Source organism: Lates calcarifer, linkage group LG24 (genome assembly GCF_001640805.2).
Source record: "Lates calcarifer isolate ASB-BC8 linkage group LG24, TLL_Latcal_v3, whole genome shotgun sequence".
NCBI lineage: Eukaryota > Metazoa > Chordata > Actinopteri > Centropomidae > Lates > Lates calcarifer.
In genome coordinates, this window is record NC_066856.1 from 3,743,521 (window position 1) to 3,757,852 (window position 14,332).

Below are 14,332 nucleotides of genomic sequence, written 5' to 3' on the forward strand. Positions count from 1 at the left end.
ATGTGCTTGTTTGCTTTCTTCTTCCATCGTTTTCTTCTAAAATATCACTTTCATATCTGACTGTTGGTTATGAAGCTACAATCAGCAGGTTAGGAACAGAAACAAGGGGAAACAACTAGCTAGTATGTGTAGTTTTTAACCTGGCTAGTGGTTTCCAAACTTAAAGCTAAGTTAAGCCAACTAGCTGCCAGCTTTAGCCTCATGTTTAATGGACAGACATGAGAGTCGTTTTGATTTTCTCATCCAACTCTTAAAAAAAGTGAATGAACATATTTTGTAAAATGTTGAGCTATCTCTTTTAAGATGCTAAAAAATGTGGCAAACACGTCTAGGGGGTGTTATTTATGCTGCTGAGGTCATGGGAGAAAAGCTGTGTGATATGTTGGGGTTAGCAGCCCATAATGTGTTCCTGACCCTCCACTGTGGGATGAGAATTCCTCAATCTGACTTTCTCAGCACCTGCTGTTGGCTCCTGCCTTACATACACACACACGTGTTCACCAGCAGACAACCTCTTTCTCTGTATTATCTCTCACGGGTTTGCTTCAGGGCGGGAGGTTTCTTCGAATGGTCTTTAATAACCATAGCAACAAATGACTGCGCTCATATTGTTTCATGCCTTTGTTAAGGTGCACCAGAGGAAGCCAGAGCGGGGCTGTACGTAAGAGTACTGGTATTCAGTGTGTGTCTGTGACTCATGAAGTGCTACACCTGTTCCCATCTCCGCAGAGAACACAGCTGGCCCTGTCTTTCAACACACACAATTCACAAAACACAATTCTCAAATCTCCACTAAGCAGGGGGAGTGCTTAAATCAATCCATAAAACATCTGCCTTGTAAACACTACCACAGTATCCACAGTAGTCTAACTTTGCTTTTAGCTGATAGATCACCCTTGTAATTATTCTCTGTAGTGATACGCATAGGCAAGCTAACATATCCATAGAGGAATACTGCTCGATTTAATCGCCGACACACTATACTTGGTTCCGGTATCCACTTCAGGAAGCGCTGGGTGAGCAGAGACGGAAAGAGAGAAGGAAGCTTTGGTGCATCCTAAACTCCATCCTCAGGTTACACTTCCTATAAGCCGCTGCTCGGTAATTAGTGCTCGTTAGCCTAGCTAGCCGGGCTCATGTGACGTGGAGGAAGAACGCGCTCAGCTCCCACATGCAGGTTTTAATTTGCTTGGATATTAAGCACAGTCTGAAGGCCAAGCCTCTCCAGAGAGAAGACCATGGTGTGTGTATGTATGTGTGTGTGAGAGAGAGAGAGAGAGAGAGAGAGCAAGCATGTACACGCATCCGTTCCTGTGTGATACCTGTCCACCGCAATATATCAGAATAAGATTCATCACCTAATTATCAGGCCTAGTCTCAACAAGTACCTTACCTAACATTGTGAATAGAGGCTTGCCATTCAGTTCTTACAAAGAGCTTGATGCTCATACTGTAGCCTGTGGCCTTTGATGCTAATTAGTTTTCTCATCCTATTATGAACAGCAGCATTCAGGGTGTTTGTCTCCCCCCCCGGCACCACATGCCTCATTGCATGCTGGTGAGCATGTCATGATCAAGGGCGTGGACTGTACAATCTGCTTGAGCCATAATGACACTCACTGTGACATTATTGGATTATCACATTTCATATACAGAGGTTAAGGTTTCATATGCACAGCCTACAACCGTTAAAAAACACCTAAGTCTTGAAATAACAGGCTAATCAATAGTACCTTTTTGCAGGCATGACTCTAATCAATGTGTTTTTTTTTTTACCCAACACAGGGAAGGAGGATTGTGTGTCAGACGGTGAGGATGATGTGAGCACAGATGCCCTGGTGGAAGAGATGCTCCAGCAAGGAGACACAGCCGTTATCTACCCAGAGGCCCCAGAGGACGAGCCACAGCGGCAGGGCACCCCTGATGCCAGCGTCCATGACGAGAACGGTAAAGGACATCAACAAACAGCATTCGTGTTATACATAAATTGTAAAAACATTATTATGAAGCTCATATTTGTGCGCACACCCCTTTCCAGGAATACTGCTATTTGCTCGGTGCATTAATTGCTTTAAATGTATCTTTATTACTAGTCCACACAAGCAGGTGTAGTGTCTCTAAATCACAGTCACACTAAAATACACACCAGTATTTCCACCTGAGAGCTCTCACAGTATTACAGCACCCAGTACCTAGTAATTACTCGCCCCCTGGGGATGGCTCTACCTGCTCTCTGTCTCACCTCAGGTGTTAACTCCACCCCATTAACACCACTCTCCAACATCATTACACACATTGCAATTTGTTAAGTGCAGCACACTGGGCCCTTTATGGCTCCCGGGCTTTTGGCTTTTACCTGCTACCAGAGGGGAAAAAAGAGAGGGAGGAGGGGAGGGGAGTGGGGGGTGAGTGGGGGGGAGAAACAGCAACACCTGAGTAAATTTGTCACGTCTGTGCAAGCTGTGACTCACAGCTACCTGGGCGGTAATGTGTGTGTATTCCCATTCCGGCTCCCTCACCTGTCCCACAGGGGAACTTAATACATCACCTGTTAACGAAGTAATGCTTTACCTGTGTGGGAGCTGGGCAACTGAGACTCTCTGTTCACCAGCTTGGATCCAGGCAGGTGGCAGTTGTTTACTGAGCTCACTTTTCCTGAGCATGTGTGGGTGTTTTTGAAACACTTCTAACACACAATAGGTAATCAAATGATGGAATTTCAGGTGTGAAGGCTGTAATCGCTGTGCTTTGTGTTTGCAAGAAGCACAAAACCAAAAATAAAATGCAGTCCTGCTTTGGCAACTCAGTACACTATTTTTACAGACAAGAGGTTACTACAGATCAGTAATCAGCTTTTATCCCTCACCTGGGTGCTGTTTACCTGTGGGGGAGGATCTTTCAGTGATTGGTGAACTAGCAGAGGAGTGTTACTGCAGCAGTCCATGTGCAACATCAAAGAGCCCTCCCTATTGACCATGTGTTTTTAACCCTTTCCTTTCCTCTCCTCTTCACTCTCGCATTACAATCTCTCCTTTTGTGTGTGTGTGTGTGTGTTTTTTTTTTCAACCAGGAACTCCCGATTCCTTCTCTCAGCTGCTCACCTGCCCGTACTGCGCTCGTGGCTACAAGCGTTACAGCTCTCTGAAGGAGCACATCAAGTACCGGCACGAGAAGACTGAAGAGAGCTTCAGCTGTCCCGAGTGCAGCTACAGCTTTGCATACCGCGCTCAACTGGAGAGGCATATGACAGTCCACAAGGCTGGACGGGATCAGGTAAAAACTGGTTAAATTGTGGTATCTTCTAGTGGAGATGCAGTTTTTAACAAACTTCCCTTTATTGGCTTTAAGTACTTAATGCAGCTAGATGATATGTGAGAGTGTTTAAGAGTAGTCTGCTGCTCTGGTACCATATTAATAAAGTATACTCATGAATTTAAATATTTAACCAGCCTAACCAAAACCAAGCAGTGGGTTAATATATTATATGTGGCTCAGCCTACACTGAATATTACTATTGTGGTAATATGCCTGACAAAATGCTTTTAAATTATGCAACCCTACATGGCAGCTTAGTCCTGTTTCTTTAGCAGCTCACTTCCAAACATGATAGATAAACATGAACTTTTGCCCCTGATTGATTAATGACATTGTGACATGAATTAGTAGCAGTTCAAAGGTTGTGTTTTCATTGTGTATCTCACTGAATGACCCCTCTCCCCTTGTCTGACAGAGACACATCACACAGACAGGCGGCAATCGTAAATTCAAGTGCACTGAATGTGGCAAAGCATTTAAATACAAGCACCATCTGAAGGAGCACCTACGCATCCACAGCGGTGAGTGGACAGCCCCTGTCACCATGGCAGCGTTGTGTGTGTCTATATGGGTGTGTGCATTCAGATCCAGCGTACATGTCTTTGCCATGATTCTCTGTTGGACACACATGTTTTGGTCTCCATTGAATATTATTTTTATTTATGTTTTAGCCAATTCCCTGTATTTAGATATCCTTCATTGTGTTTCAGTCCAATGTGTGCTCTTCCTTAATGTGCCATAATTGTGTTTCTTTTGGTATTATGGGACAGCAATTAGAGAAGGGCAGTTCCCAATGGTGCCATTACATCAGCGTTTAAGTATTATTGAAACGCATTAGAGCTTTTTCCTGCCGTAGTGCTCATAGCCTAGCTTGCTCATTTAGCTTCATTCACTAATGGAAATCTGTTTCCCTGTCTCTCCCCCCGCCTCTTTATTTCTCTCTCTGTTATACATATTGTGGTTTTATTCAGGAGAGAAACCCTATGAGTGCTCCAACTGCAAGAAGCGGTTCTCCCACTCAGGTTCATACAGCTCTCACATCAGTAGTAAGAAGTGCATCAGCGTCATCTCAGTTAACGGCAGACCACGCTTGGGGAACGCCAAAACCCAGACCCAGGGTCCATCACCAGTGCTGTCCACACCACCATCAGTCCTCCGCACCCAGATTAGGGAGAAGCTGGAGCACAGCAAGCCCCTGCAGGAGCAGCTGCCCCTCAACCAGATCAAGACTGAGCCTGTGGACTACGAGTACAAGCCGACGGTGATAACGTCCCCAGCTGTGACTGCCATGAATGGTGGGGTTTTCAATGGAGGCGCTGCGGCTCCTCTGCAGGGCACAGTGCAGGCCGTGGTCCTGCCCACTGTGGGGCTGGTGTCACCCATCAGCATCAACCTGGCAGACCTGCAGAATGCTCTCAAAGTGGCAGTGGACGGTAATGTCATTCGTCAGGTGCTGGAAAACAATGCCAAAGGCCAGGGGCAGGTGAACTCGGGGTTAACCACTGGAACGCTCCACCCTCCGCAGCAGCAACTCATCTCAGCCATCAGTCTGCCTATTGTGGGTCAGGATGGAAATGCAAAAATCATTATAAACTACAGTTTAGACCAGGGCCAGCTCACAGCCCAAAACCTGAAGAAAGAGCCTGAGCCAGTCTCACCAGCTCAGACCACCACTGACACCTTCAAGTCCCAGAAACTCCCAGAAGATCTTACAATCAGAGGCACCAGGTCCAATGAGACTAAAGAAAAAGAGGAAAAGACCACTAAGACTTGTCTCCTGTGTGATAACTGTCCTGGTGGGCTGGAAGCACTCCATGCCCTCAAGCACTGCAAGAAGGATGGTCTCAGGCTAAATGGAGCAGGCCTGGATAAGTCTGAGTCTGCTGTTGCTGCCCTGCTGTCAGAAGGAGGACTCTGCAGCCAGCCCAAGAACCTCTTGTCCCTGCTCAAGGCCTACTTTGCCTTAAATGCAGAGCCCACCAAGGATGAGCTGGCCAAGATCTCTGACTCAGTCAGCCTGCCAATCCATGTGGTTAAGAAGTGGTTTGACAAAATGCAGGAGGGTCAGATATCACTGGGTGCCCCAACACCTCCTTCAGAGGAAGAGGACACCTGTGAAGCCAACAGTGTGGTGTCTCTGGTCCCAGGGAAGGACACATCCACTATGAGCCCCTCTGTCACGCAGGACAGCCCTACGGAAGCTACCCCAGCAGAGATCAATGGTGCTCACAGCTCGCCGGCCCCCCCCTCGCCACTAAACCTGACAGCTGGTGGTCCGGTGCCAGCCCAGCCACCCCAGAGCACTGAGGGACCCCTAGACCTGTCGCTGCCAAAGCCCTGCAGAGAGGAAGCGGAGAGAGTGGTGGCTAAAGCCAGCGTTTACCCCTCCCCCTCCTCTTGCTCAACCAATGAGGATGAACCCCTAAACTTAACTTGCACAAAGAAAGAGGCATCACCACTCTCAGTCATGAGCACCAGCCCCGTCGCACTGTACGCCAGCCAGCCAAGTGCCAAACCCCTCGACATTGTGGCCACAATGCAATGCCTAAGGGCTCTAGCCACCAACAACAAACAGACTATCCTGATCCCCCAGCTGGCTTACACCTATACCACTACAGCAAACAGCCCTGCAGGGACCGAGATGCATGAAACCATCCACCTCAACGGAGTGAAGGTGTGCAAATGTTTATGTCTCAATTCAGCAACAGCTGCACGTCCCTGTCTTATTTGCTTCCTTGCCAAGAGTTGGATGATAAGATTAATACGATTCTTATGTATGCTGAATATAAAGCTACTGCCAGCCACTTAGCTTAAGTTAGCACAAAGACTGGAGACAGGGGGAGCCAGCCAGCCAGCCTCTGTCCAGAGGTAACAGAAACCACCTACCAGCACCTCCAAAGCTTAATAACTAACTTGTTTAATCCAAACAAAAACCACATAGTAAAAACAAGACATGATTTTATGGGTGGTTACGTAACAAGATATAAGGTGTAAAATTTAGAAGTGCTGGTAGACCTCCTGCAGGTTTTGTTACCTTTGGACAGAACCAGGTTAGCTGCTTCAGTGTGTAATCCAGTAGCCATTTTGAGAAGCAAGTGGACTGGAATCAAGTTGGCTTTTCTCTTTTTGCAGTGATCAGTCAAACTCTTCAGTCCAGATCATTACTTCTCATTGTTCAAAACCACTGAACATGATAAATAGTTTGAAAGCATCCAAAATCTAATCAATAAGTCATATATAGAAATGTCAGAATTCAGCTCTTTGTAAAAATGATAGCCCTTAATAGTTCTTCATTGCGCAGACACCTAATGGGCCCCTAATGATGGATGTAGATCTCACTGGGTGTGTGAGTGATCTTCCTGGGCTGTCGCCCAGAGGACATGAGGCTGCACTTTGCTGCAGAGGCCCTATTGATCCACTGGAATCTGTTTAAACGCCACACCTCTGCCTGCCTCATTGATTTATTGTTGTTGTATTATACTTTCGTGTTAAGTGGATTGGCATAGACCTGCCTTGTAAAAAAAGAGCCCTGTGTATATATCTGCTCCTTAATAATGCCTCACATCCTCTTTCACTGCATCAGTGGATGAGTTTTACCAGCTCAGGGACAGGAGAAAGCTGCAGGTATGCTCATAAGTGAACAGTATAGTTATGTTTCAGGCCAAGGAAATGATTGGTAAAGAGTCCGGGGAGAGCTGTGAGTAGGGTTTGACACTGCATCATTTCCTGCAAAGCACGCACACACAGTTCACTGGTATGCTGTTTTTTGAGTCATTCATTGTGTTTTTATGCTGTGAAACAAGCAGACAAACCTTGCTTTGAATTCTAGCTAACGTGTTAATATGATTTCTCATTTTCTCCAGGAGGAGAAACAGGACACAGGCTCAGAGGGCGTGTCTACTGTGGAGGAGCAGAATGACTCAGACTCAGGCCCTCCGAGGAAGAAGATGAAGAAGACGGACAGCGGCATGTACGCCTGTGACCTGTGCGACAAGATCTTCCAGAAGAGCAGCTCGCTGCTGAGACACAAATACGAACACACAGGTAAACACAAACTCTAATTGTTTCCAAGGCCTACACACAAACACAGCAATCACAGATGGACCCTGAATAAAAATTAAAAAAAAACACAGACCCGGATCTTGCCTCACGATCACTCACTTTTGGGTCCTGGGAAAGATGAGTCAGAGTGCAAGCAAAGGGGGATTTTGAGCTTCAGCGTAAAGAAGGGTGGACACCTCCATTCCAGCAGGTATTACTCAACATGCACAGAAGAGGTCTGAGAATTTCTTTCCGCCAACTCCCCACCTCTGCACTGCCAGCTTCTCATGTGAAGCACCAAATGTTGCAAGAGGCGAGCTCTGGTAGTGATTTGGGGTTGTTCTAAGATGATGATTCCGTGGCCAAGCTCAGGTCAACGCTCTCAGAGGCGTTTTAGCTTTTTTTCTTTATTACTCTGATACCTGGCTTGCAACCACTGTTTTCTGCTCCAAATGACCTCATCTTAGGTGAAACTGCTGCTCTCTGCTTGGATAAAGTTTCCTTGAAGGTTTTAAGCACAATTGTTGTGATTTTGTTGTATTGTTTTGAAATGTTCTCCCTGGATACACTGATGATAGATACTGTTAAGGCCTTCTCAAGCTTTGGCACCTTTCATGCGACAATGTGGGGGATTCACTGTGATTACACTGGAGTGTTTATTGCTTTCCTCCCATGTCTGCAATTCTTAACTCAACAGAATTTTCACTTTTCTTAAGTATGTCGACTTATATTTATTTTGTCTTTCTCTGCAGGGAAGCGACCTCACGAGTGCGGCATCTGCAGCAAGGCCTTCAAACACAAACACCACTTGATCGAACACATGCGGCTTCCACTCGGGGGAGAAGCCGTACCAGTGTGACAAGTGCGGCAAGCGCTTCTCCCACTCAGGCTCCTACTCCCAGCACATGAACCACCGCTACTCCTACTGCAAGAAGGAGACGCAGAATCAAGGAGAAGGCCGGGAGAGCCCAGAGGAGGACGCCGAGGCCCAGGCTGAGATGGAGGCCCTGAGCCGGGCACAGAGGCAGCACCTGGTCCCTTCCCAGCTGGATTTGGATGAGCGAGGAAGCAGCACAAGGGAGGATGAGAGCGAGGAAGAGGAGGAGGAGGAGGAGGAAGGAGTGGTGGACATGAACGACATCCAGGTGGTGCAGATAGGGGACGAAGGGGGGGATGAGGAGGAAGAGGAAGAAGAGCAAGGGGACAGGAATGAGGAGGGGATGGAGAGAGTGATGGTGGAAGGGGGAGGAGAGGAGAAAACAGAGATAGAAATGAAATCGGACGAAGAGGAGGCCGACACAAGACAGGAGGAGGTGCTCGGGAGCCTTCAAGAAGAGGAGGATGTCAAGATGGAGGAAGATGGGGCGATGGATACAGAGGGAGGGGTGACGGAAGAGGAGAAAGCAGAGGGGGAGGTCACAGAGGAGAGCGGAGGTGAAACAAACAGGAACATGGTTTCTGAAGATGAGAACCAGACGCCACAGGAGAAAGGAGATACTGACTAAAAGAGGAACCAGACTCCTCCATGAGACACAATCAGATTCCTCCTCTCCCTGCGCAGAGGAAGAATGCAGGAGATGATGTCTGGTCACTCTGACAGTTCGGTTCAGTTCACTACTGTGTAGAAATCCAGGTGTGCCTGAAAAAATACTAGTGACTTTTCCACAGGAGAATGATTTCTCACTGTTATAAAAATCCATTTGTAAAGAAAAAGATGAAGACGAACATGAATTTTAACAAAGGAAATGCATTATACAGACTTTGGAAGCTAGAGCCGACATGTTTTAGATAATGTTTTATTACTAAAACACCTTGGGTCATTTCTTTTTATCAGTGTTACTAATTTTATCACTCATATTTTAACCTTTAAAAGCTGTACAGTTGGGAGATATTTCTATACCTTTTTATTGCCAATGAACAAAAAAAGTCAGTATTTTATTAAGTTGGAAGGAAAATAAGAAAAATCCTGTGCACTACAAGTGGCTTGGTTTACCTATGGATAAAGCAGTTGAGTTGTGTTGTCTACCCTTCAGTATTACCGCACTAGATATACCACGCCATCACGCTAGCAGATGTTAGCATTACTTTTTTGGTGTTATTTTGATTGGATCGTGAGCCTTAAGAAGAAAAACATTGACGGACAGATGGGTCTTTTCAGTTGTTTAGTTCCTTTTAGACTTTTAGACGCATTTTTGTCAAATCATTGTTTTATAGGAATAGTTTGACGGTTTGGGAAATGTGCTTATTTGCTGTCTTTGTGAGAGTTAGATGAGATGATACCAATGCCAATCTCATACCTGCACAGTAAATATATGGCTACAGCCAGCAGTGATGTAGCTTAGCTTAGCATGAGGACAAGAGGACAGGGAAACTGCTCCACACTCCAGTCCTGCAGGTGTCCATAATGCACTTGTAAGCTGGTTTGGATAAAACCCAAAGATGATGATGAAGAAGCAGCTAGCTTAAATTCACAAATAAACAAGTTATCGCTTGTCTGTTTAAGCAGACAAGCAATTGCATTTATGGCGAAAATATGAGAGTGGTATCTATCTTCTCGTCTAAGTAAACAAATGAGCAGATTTAGCGAAATGTCAAACTATTGCTTTAAATGTTCAGAGTGACAGAAAGGAGATGTAGAAAACTGTCTGACCCTCCCTATACTTACCCCTCCTCCCTCTGAGCCTTATGCAAAAAAATCAAACTAAAACAAGAGAAACATGCATATCAAAAGTGCCACAGAATATTGCTGTTGAAGCTTAGCAGCTATGATCAGGTATTGCCGGGTCCCAGATCAACCAATAAGCCGGAATACTGTTGACTCTGGCTCGCCACCGCACCTGAGAGAGCAGAATTTAGCCTACCACATATCCATGTATCACAGACTTTAGATGACTTTCTTTCATTTCTACTCTGAGCGACTAAAAGAGATACAATGCACATGTTTTCAAATGGATGATGATGAAGTATGATTTCTAATTGTTAACTGTGTCCTGCCTTTTTTCAAAGCTTATTCAGTGCACTTGTTTAACACACCATAAAATGCTCAGATGTCTCTTCAGGTAACAAAATGTAGGCAAATATGAATCCCAGGAGTTTGATTCAACAAAGTTTTTACCTGTCAGTATTATTTTTGTCTCTTATGTTGTTTTATGTTCTGTTTCAATGTGTGTACTGTATGTTTTCAGCAATGGCAGTATTATCCCCACCCCCAACGAGATGGGTATGTCTGTTTAGTCATAGAGAACTTTTATATTTATGTGTCTTATTTTTTATATTTCTTTATGGTTATTTATTACACTATGTAGTGTACAATACTGTAGTTTGTATTAATACGATAATATATTTTAGTATGGAAAAAAGATTCAAAGGCAAATAACTACAAGCCTGGAAAATGAGACTCCGGCATACTGAAGTATGTTTTTCGAACGAACAAAATTATGTTTTTCCTCGGGAAAAAAAGAAACTTGCACCCTGCAAGCCTGAAAATTGGAACCTGTGACCTCTCTGCATCCATTCTCATGTTAGTTTAGTTTTCTTTCCCCTCTCTAATATAAAGCTACTGAACTTTTGAAAACTAATTGTATGTCTAATAGCATGAGTGTGTGCTGTTGTATTGAAGGATGATGCTTAACCACACAAACTGTCCTTTTTGCCAAGCCAAAATAATATTGACGTATGTTCTTATGTTTTTATTTGTGCCAATTTGTTACTTTATATGTCAGTGTCAAGACCACACCCTTTTATATGCCCCTTCCCTTTTAACACCCTCATCTTTTTTTTTATAGTGATTGTTTTTGTTTTTCTTTTTTTGTTCATTTTTTATGACTCCCCATCTCACAATAAAATACATCAATTACAAGCTGCTCAGTTTCTGATGATATTGTCTTTGAGAGTTTTCAAATCACACACTGCTTTCCTGCAATATTCAAATAAATATCACAATAAAAATCTCATAAGGGACCACTTCAGAAATGGAAAAAAAACAAAAACAAACAAACAACAAGTTCAGAACACTTTAAATATTTAATTCTAATGTCCCGTCTGGAGGCTTTTTTTTTTTTGTACCAGCTCAAAATTACATATTTAAGATCACTGAATCATCTCGTTACTTAATGGCTTTTACTCATTGTAAGAGAATTCTTCATCAGCATGATTCTGAAATGATGATGTGTCTGCTACAGAAAATATCAGATGACCTGTGTTTGGTGTCTCACAGAGACCAGATGTAAAACATCATCAAAGACACGATTAAAACTAAACTGCGTTCATATGAATAACGGATCTGCGTCTGTCCTCAGTAATGAGTCAGAGCCCCCCTTTCAGTCCAGTCTGCCTGCTAACAGCCCAGCCCAAGGTCAACCCTATTGATCCAGATTAGGTTTCTAGAAGGGTCGACCCTCCTCCTGCCTCCCCAGCCCCGGCCCCTCCACCAGCATGAATTAGTAATGGAATGGACTAAAAATCCATAGTCTGTTCAGAGGTTGAAAATGATACAATAGCTGGTGAACATATTTGATAGTTCTCCTCATCTCTGTTTTTTTTTCCTTGACTTCCTAGAAGACCCACTCTGCTTCCTGGGGGTATGGGAGTGGGGCGTGGCGGGGTGGCGGGGTGTAGGTGTTGGAATAATGTTTCATAGGACATCTCGCACCATAACATTACTGTGTCAGACCGTCCAACAGCATCTTATAATTGTGCCTATTATAAATGTCTTTAACAGTGGTCACAGCAGCGCTGAGGCACACTCTAAAACTCTAAAAAGGTCAAACAGTGTGTAGCCTGTGGCTACATGTTCAGGATGCGGGGCCGTTTTACAGGCTTTCAGTCCAATCCAGGACTTAAAGCCAAGATATTGCCATATGTTCTGCTGGGCTCAGCATTTCAAAGGAAAATTGAAAAGCTATAACTGCTAAGAGGATATGGAGTGCTCTTGCCAATAATGGTGCAAAAGCCTGATGAAGTATCATGGCTGCCGGGACTCTGACACCGAGCCAAACCCAGGGGGCTGAAGCTCCCCAGGGAAATTTAGAGAAAAGCCGGGAGGAGGAGGAGGAAAGGAAAGCTTGTGCTCAGGAAATAGCAGTCACTTAAATATCATGTTCATTTACTCAACCACTAAATAGCAGAACCTACACTCAGACACTGTGTGTGTGGTGTGTGTGTGTGTGTATGAAGAGGCAGGTTAATATGCCACTTCATGTGACAAATAGCTGTTTCAGAGCTCCATTTTTAACACACTGGTCAGCATCAAATAATACATAACTGAAAATCTATTTATGCTTGTGTGAGACACAGAAAAACATTTTAAATATATTAGTGGTCCATATGAACCAGTGGACCTGTCAAACAAACAATCTCACATTCAATCAAAACACGACTCACTAAAAAAAATCTATACAGAAAAACCTAGAGCATCTGTTATCTTTATGTGGGTATTTAAATACCACACACAGTATGAGTGTATCATAGCAAAGTCCACTTCTTGGTCTGATATTCAAAATAATACATTTAGCTCCCTCTTATATGCCTATGCGCACAAGATATGTTACTAAGCATGACACAACATAATAAAGATGAACCTAACACAGCATAATATACAGATATTTTTCAGTGTACTTATTTATTAAACTGATTCTCAGTAATAGAATATAGAACATTGTAATTTTTTACCAGGATTTTACTTTGCAAAATACTTTTTCTCTGCCAAACTCAAAACATTCTGTTGTGAGATCTGAGCTAAAGCCGTCGTAAAATACAGTAAAATATCATGTATGATATGACTCATGACTTATACTTGTATATGACATCTTATAGCTGATCATCTTTGATTGCTCAGTATAACAGAGATGAGGGTATGTAAACAGTATATTACCCACTGGCCTCCCCTCAGGGCGTTTCACCCAGTAATACTCTGACAGATTTGCTGGCTCCTGTCACTTATCAACACTGACTCCTTGCCTTTTGTTTCCTCTGATTTTAAAGCATACACACACATACAACACACAGCGGTCAAAGGACTAGTGGGTCACCAATATGAGAGGGCAGTGAGAACATCCTTGTGTGTGTGTGTGTGTGTGTGTGTGTGTAGCAAAGGGTTGATTGATTGTCATTGTGCTGTATTTAGCTCGAACCTTAAACATCTCCCTGGGAGAATTACCCTTCAGCTACAGTCATATGAAACCAATCGTTAACCGTGTTCAGATTCACCGAGGTTTTAGGTGTCCTTGTTTAGCAGGGAGTCATTATCCTGTATCCTGGTCACCCTTTACCAATCACCTTAATCACAAATAAAGCTTCACTTTTCCTAAGCACACATACGTACATACATACACACACACACACACACACCTTTTTTTTCTTGCCTTCCAGCTGAATCCTATTACAGTGTTTCTCAGAGATAAGCCCTGGTGAAATCTATCTATAAATGAAATTTATGCATCATCGTTTAAGCTTGTAATTGCTCAGAGACTCTATTCATTTTATTAGGCAGCATATCTTCTCTATTGCTGAGCTCAATGTGTTAGTGACTGTGTTATTTTGTCCTCTTTTGTGCAGTTTGGGTTGCTTTGAAATAGGGACAATAAGTTGATAGTTTGACATGCACACGTTCTCAAATCTCTCATGTTCACACACACACACACACACACATATATTTAGTATTAATGTTCTGGCAGTTTCATGCTTTCTTTTCAGGGTGAGGTTCAGGGCTGACTTTCACCACTTCCCCTCCTCGTTACCACATCAGGACTCGAGTTGCGCTAGAAAAACACCAGCGCAACCGCAATCACCTCACAATCCCTGCCTCTACACTCACTCACACACACACACACACACACACACACACACACAAACACACAAAGTGCCAACCAGCCAGTGTTTGCAGGTATGGCCGGCCCTCCCACACTGCTGGGACAACATGGAGCGGCTCTCAGTCATGACTAGAATAACAAGGAGCTGCACAGAATTCAATTAAATG

At 44.0% G+C, this 14,332-nt stretch overlaps 1 protein-coding gene across 1 annotated transcript in view; it reads left to right on the forward strand.

The window, feature by feature from the left end:
* Positions 1 to 11,219, forward strand: part of zeb1b (zinc finger E-box binding homeobox 1b) — a 47,358-nt gene extending 36,139 nt beyond the window's left edge. The window contains 7 exon segments of the mRNA XM_018673640.2: positions 1,786 to 1,947; positions 3,071 to 3,273; positions 3,731 to 3,836; positions 4,287 to 5,989; positions 7,179 to 7,359; positions 8,109 to 8,185; positions 8,187 to 11,219. Coding sequence (XP_018529156.1) covers positions 1,786 to 1,947; positions 3,071 to 3,273; positions 3,731 to 3,836; positions 4,287 to 5,989; positions 7,179 to 7,359; positions 8,109 to 8,185; positions 8,187 to 8,861 — 3,107 coding nt within the window. The 3' untranslated portion in view covers positions 8,862 to 11,219.
* The last annotated feature ends 3,113 nt before the right edge of the window (positions 11,220 to 14,332 follow it).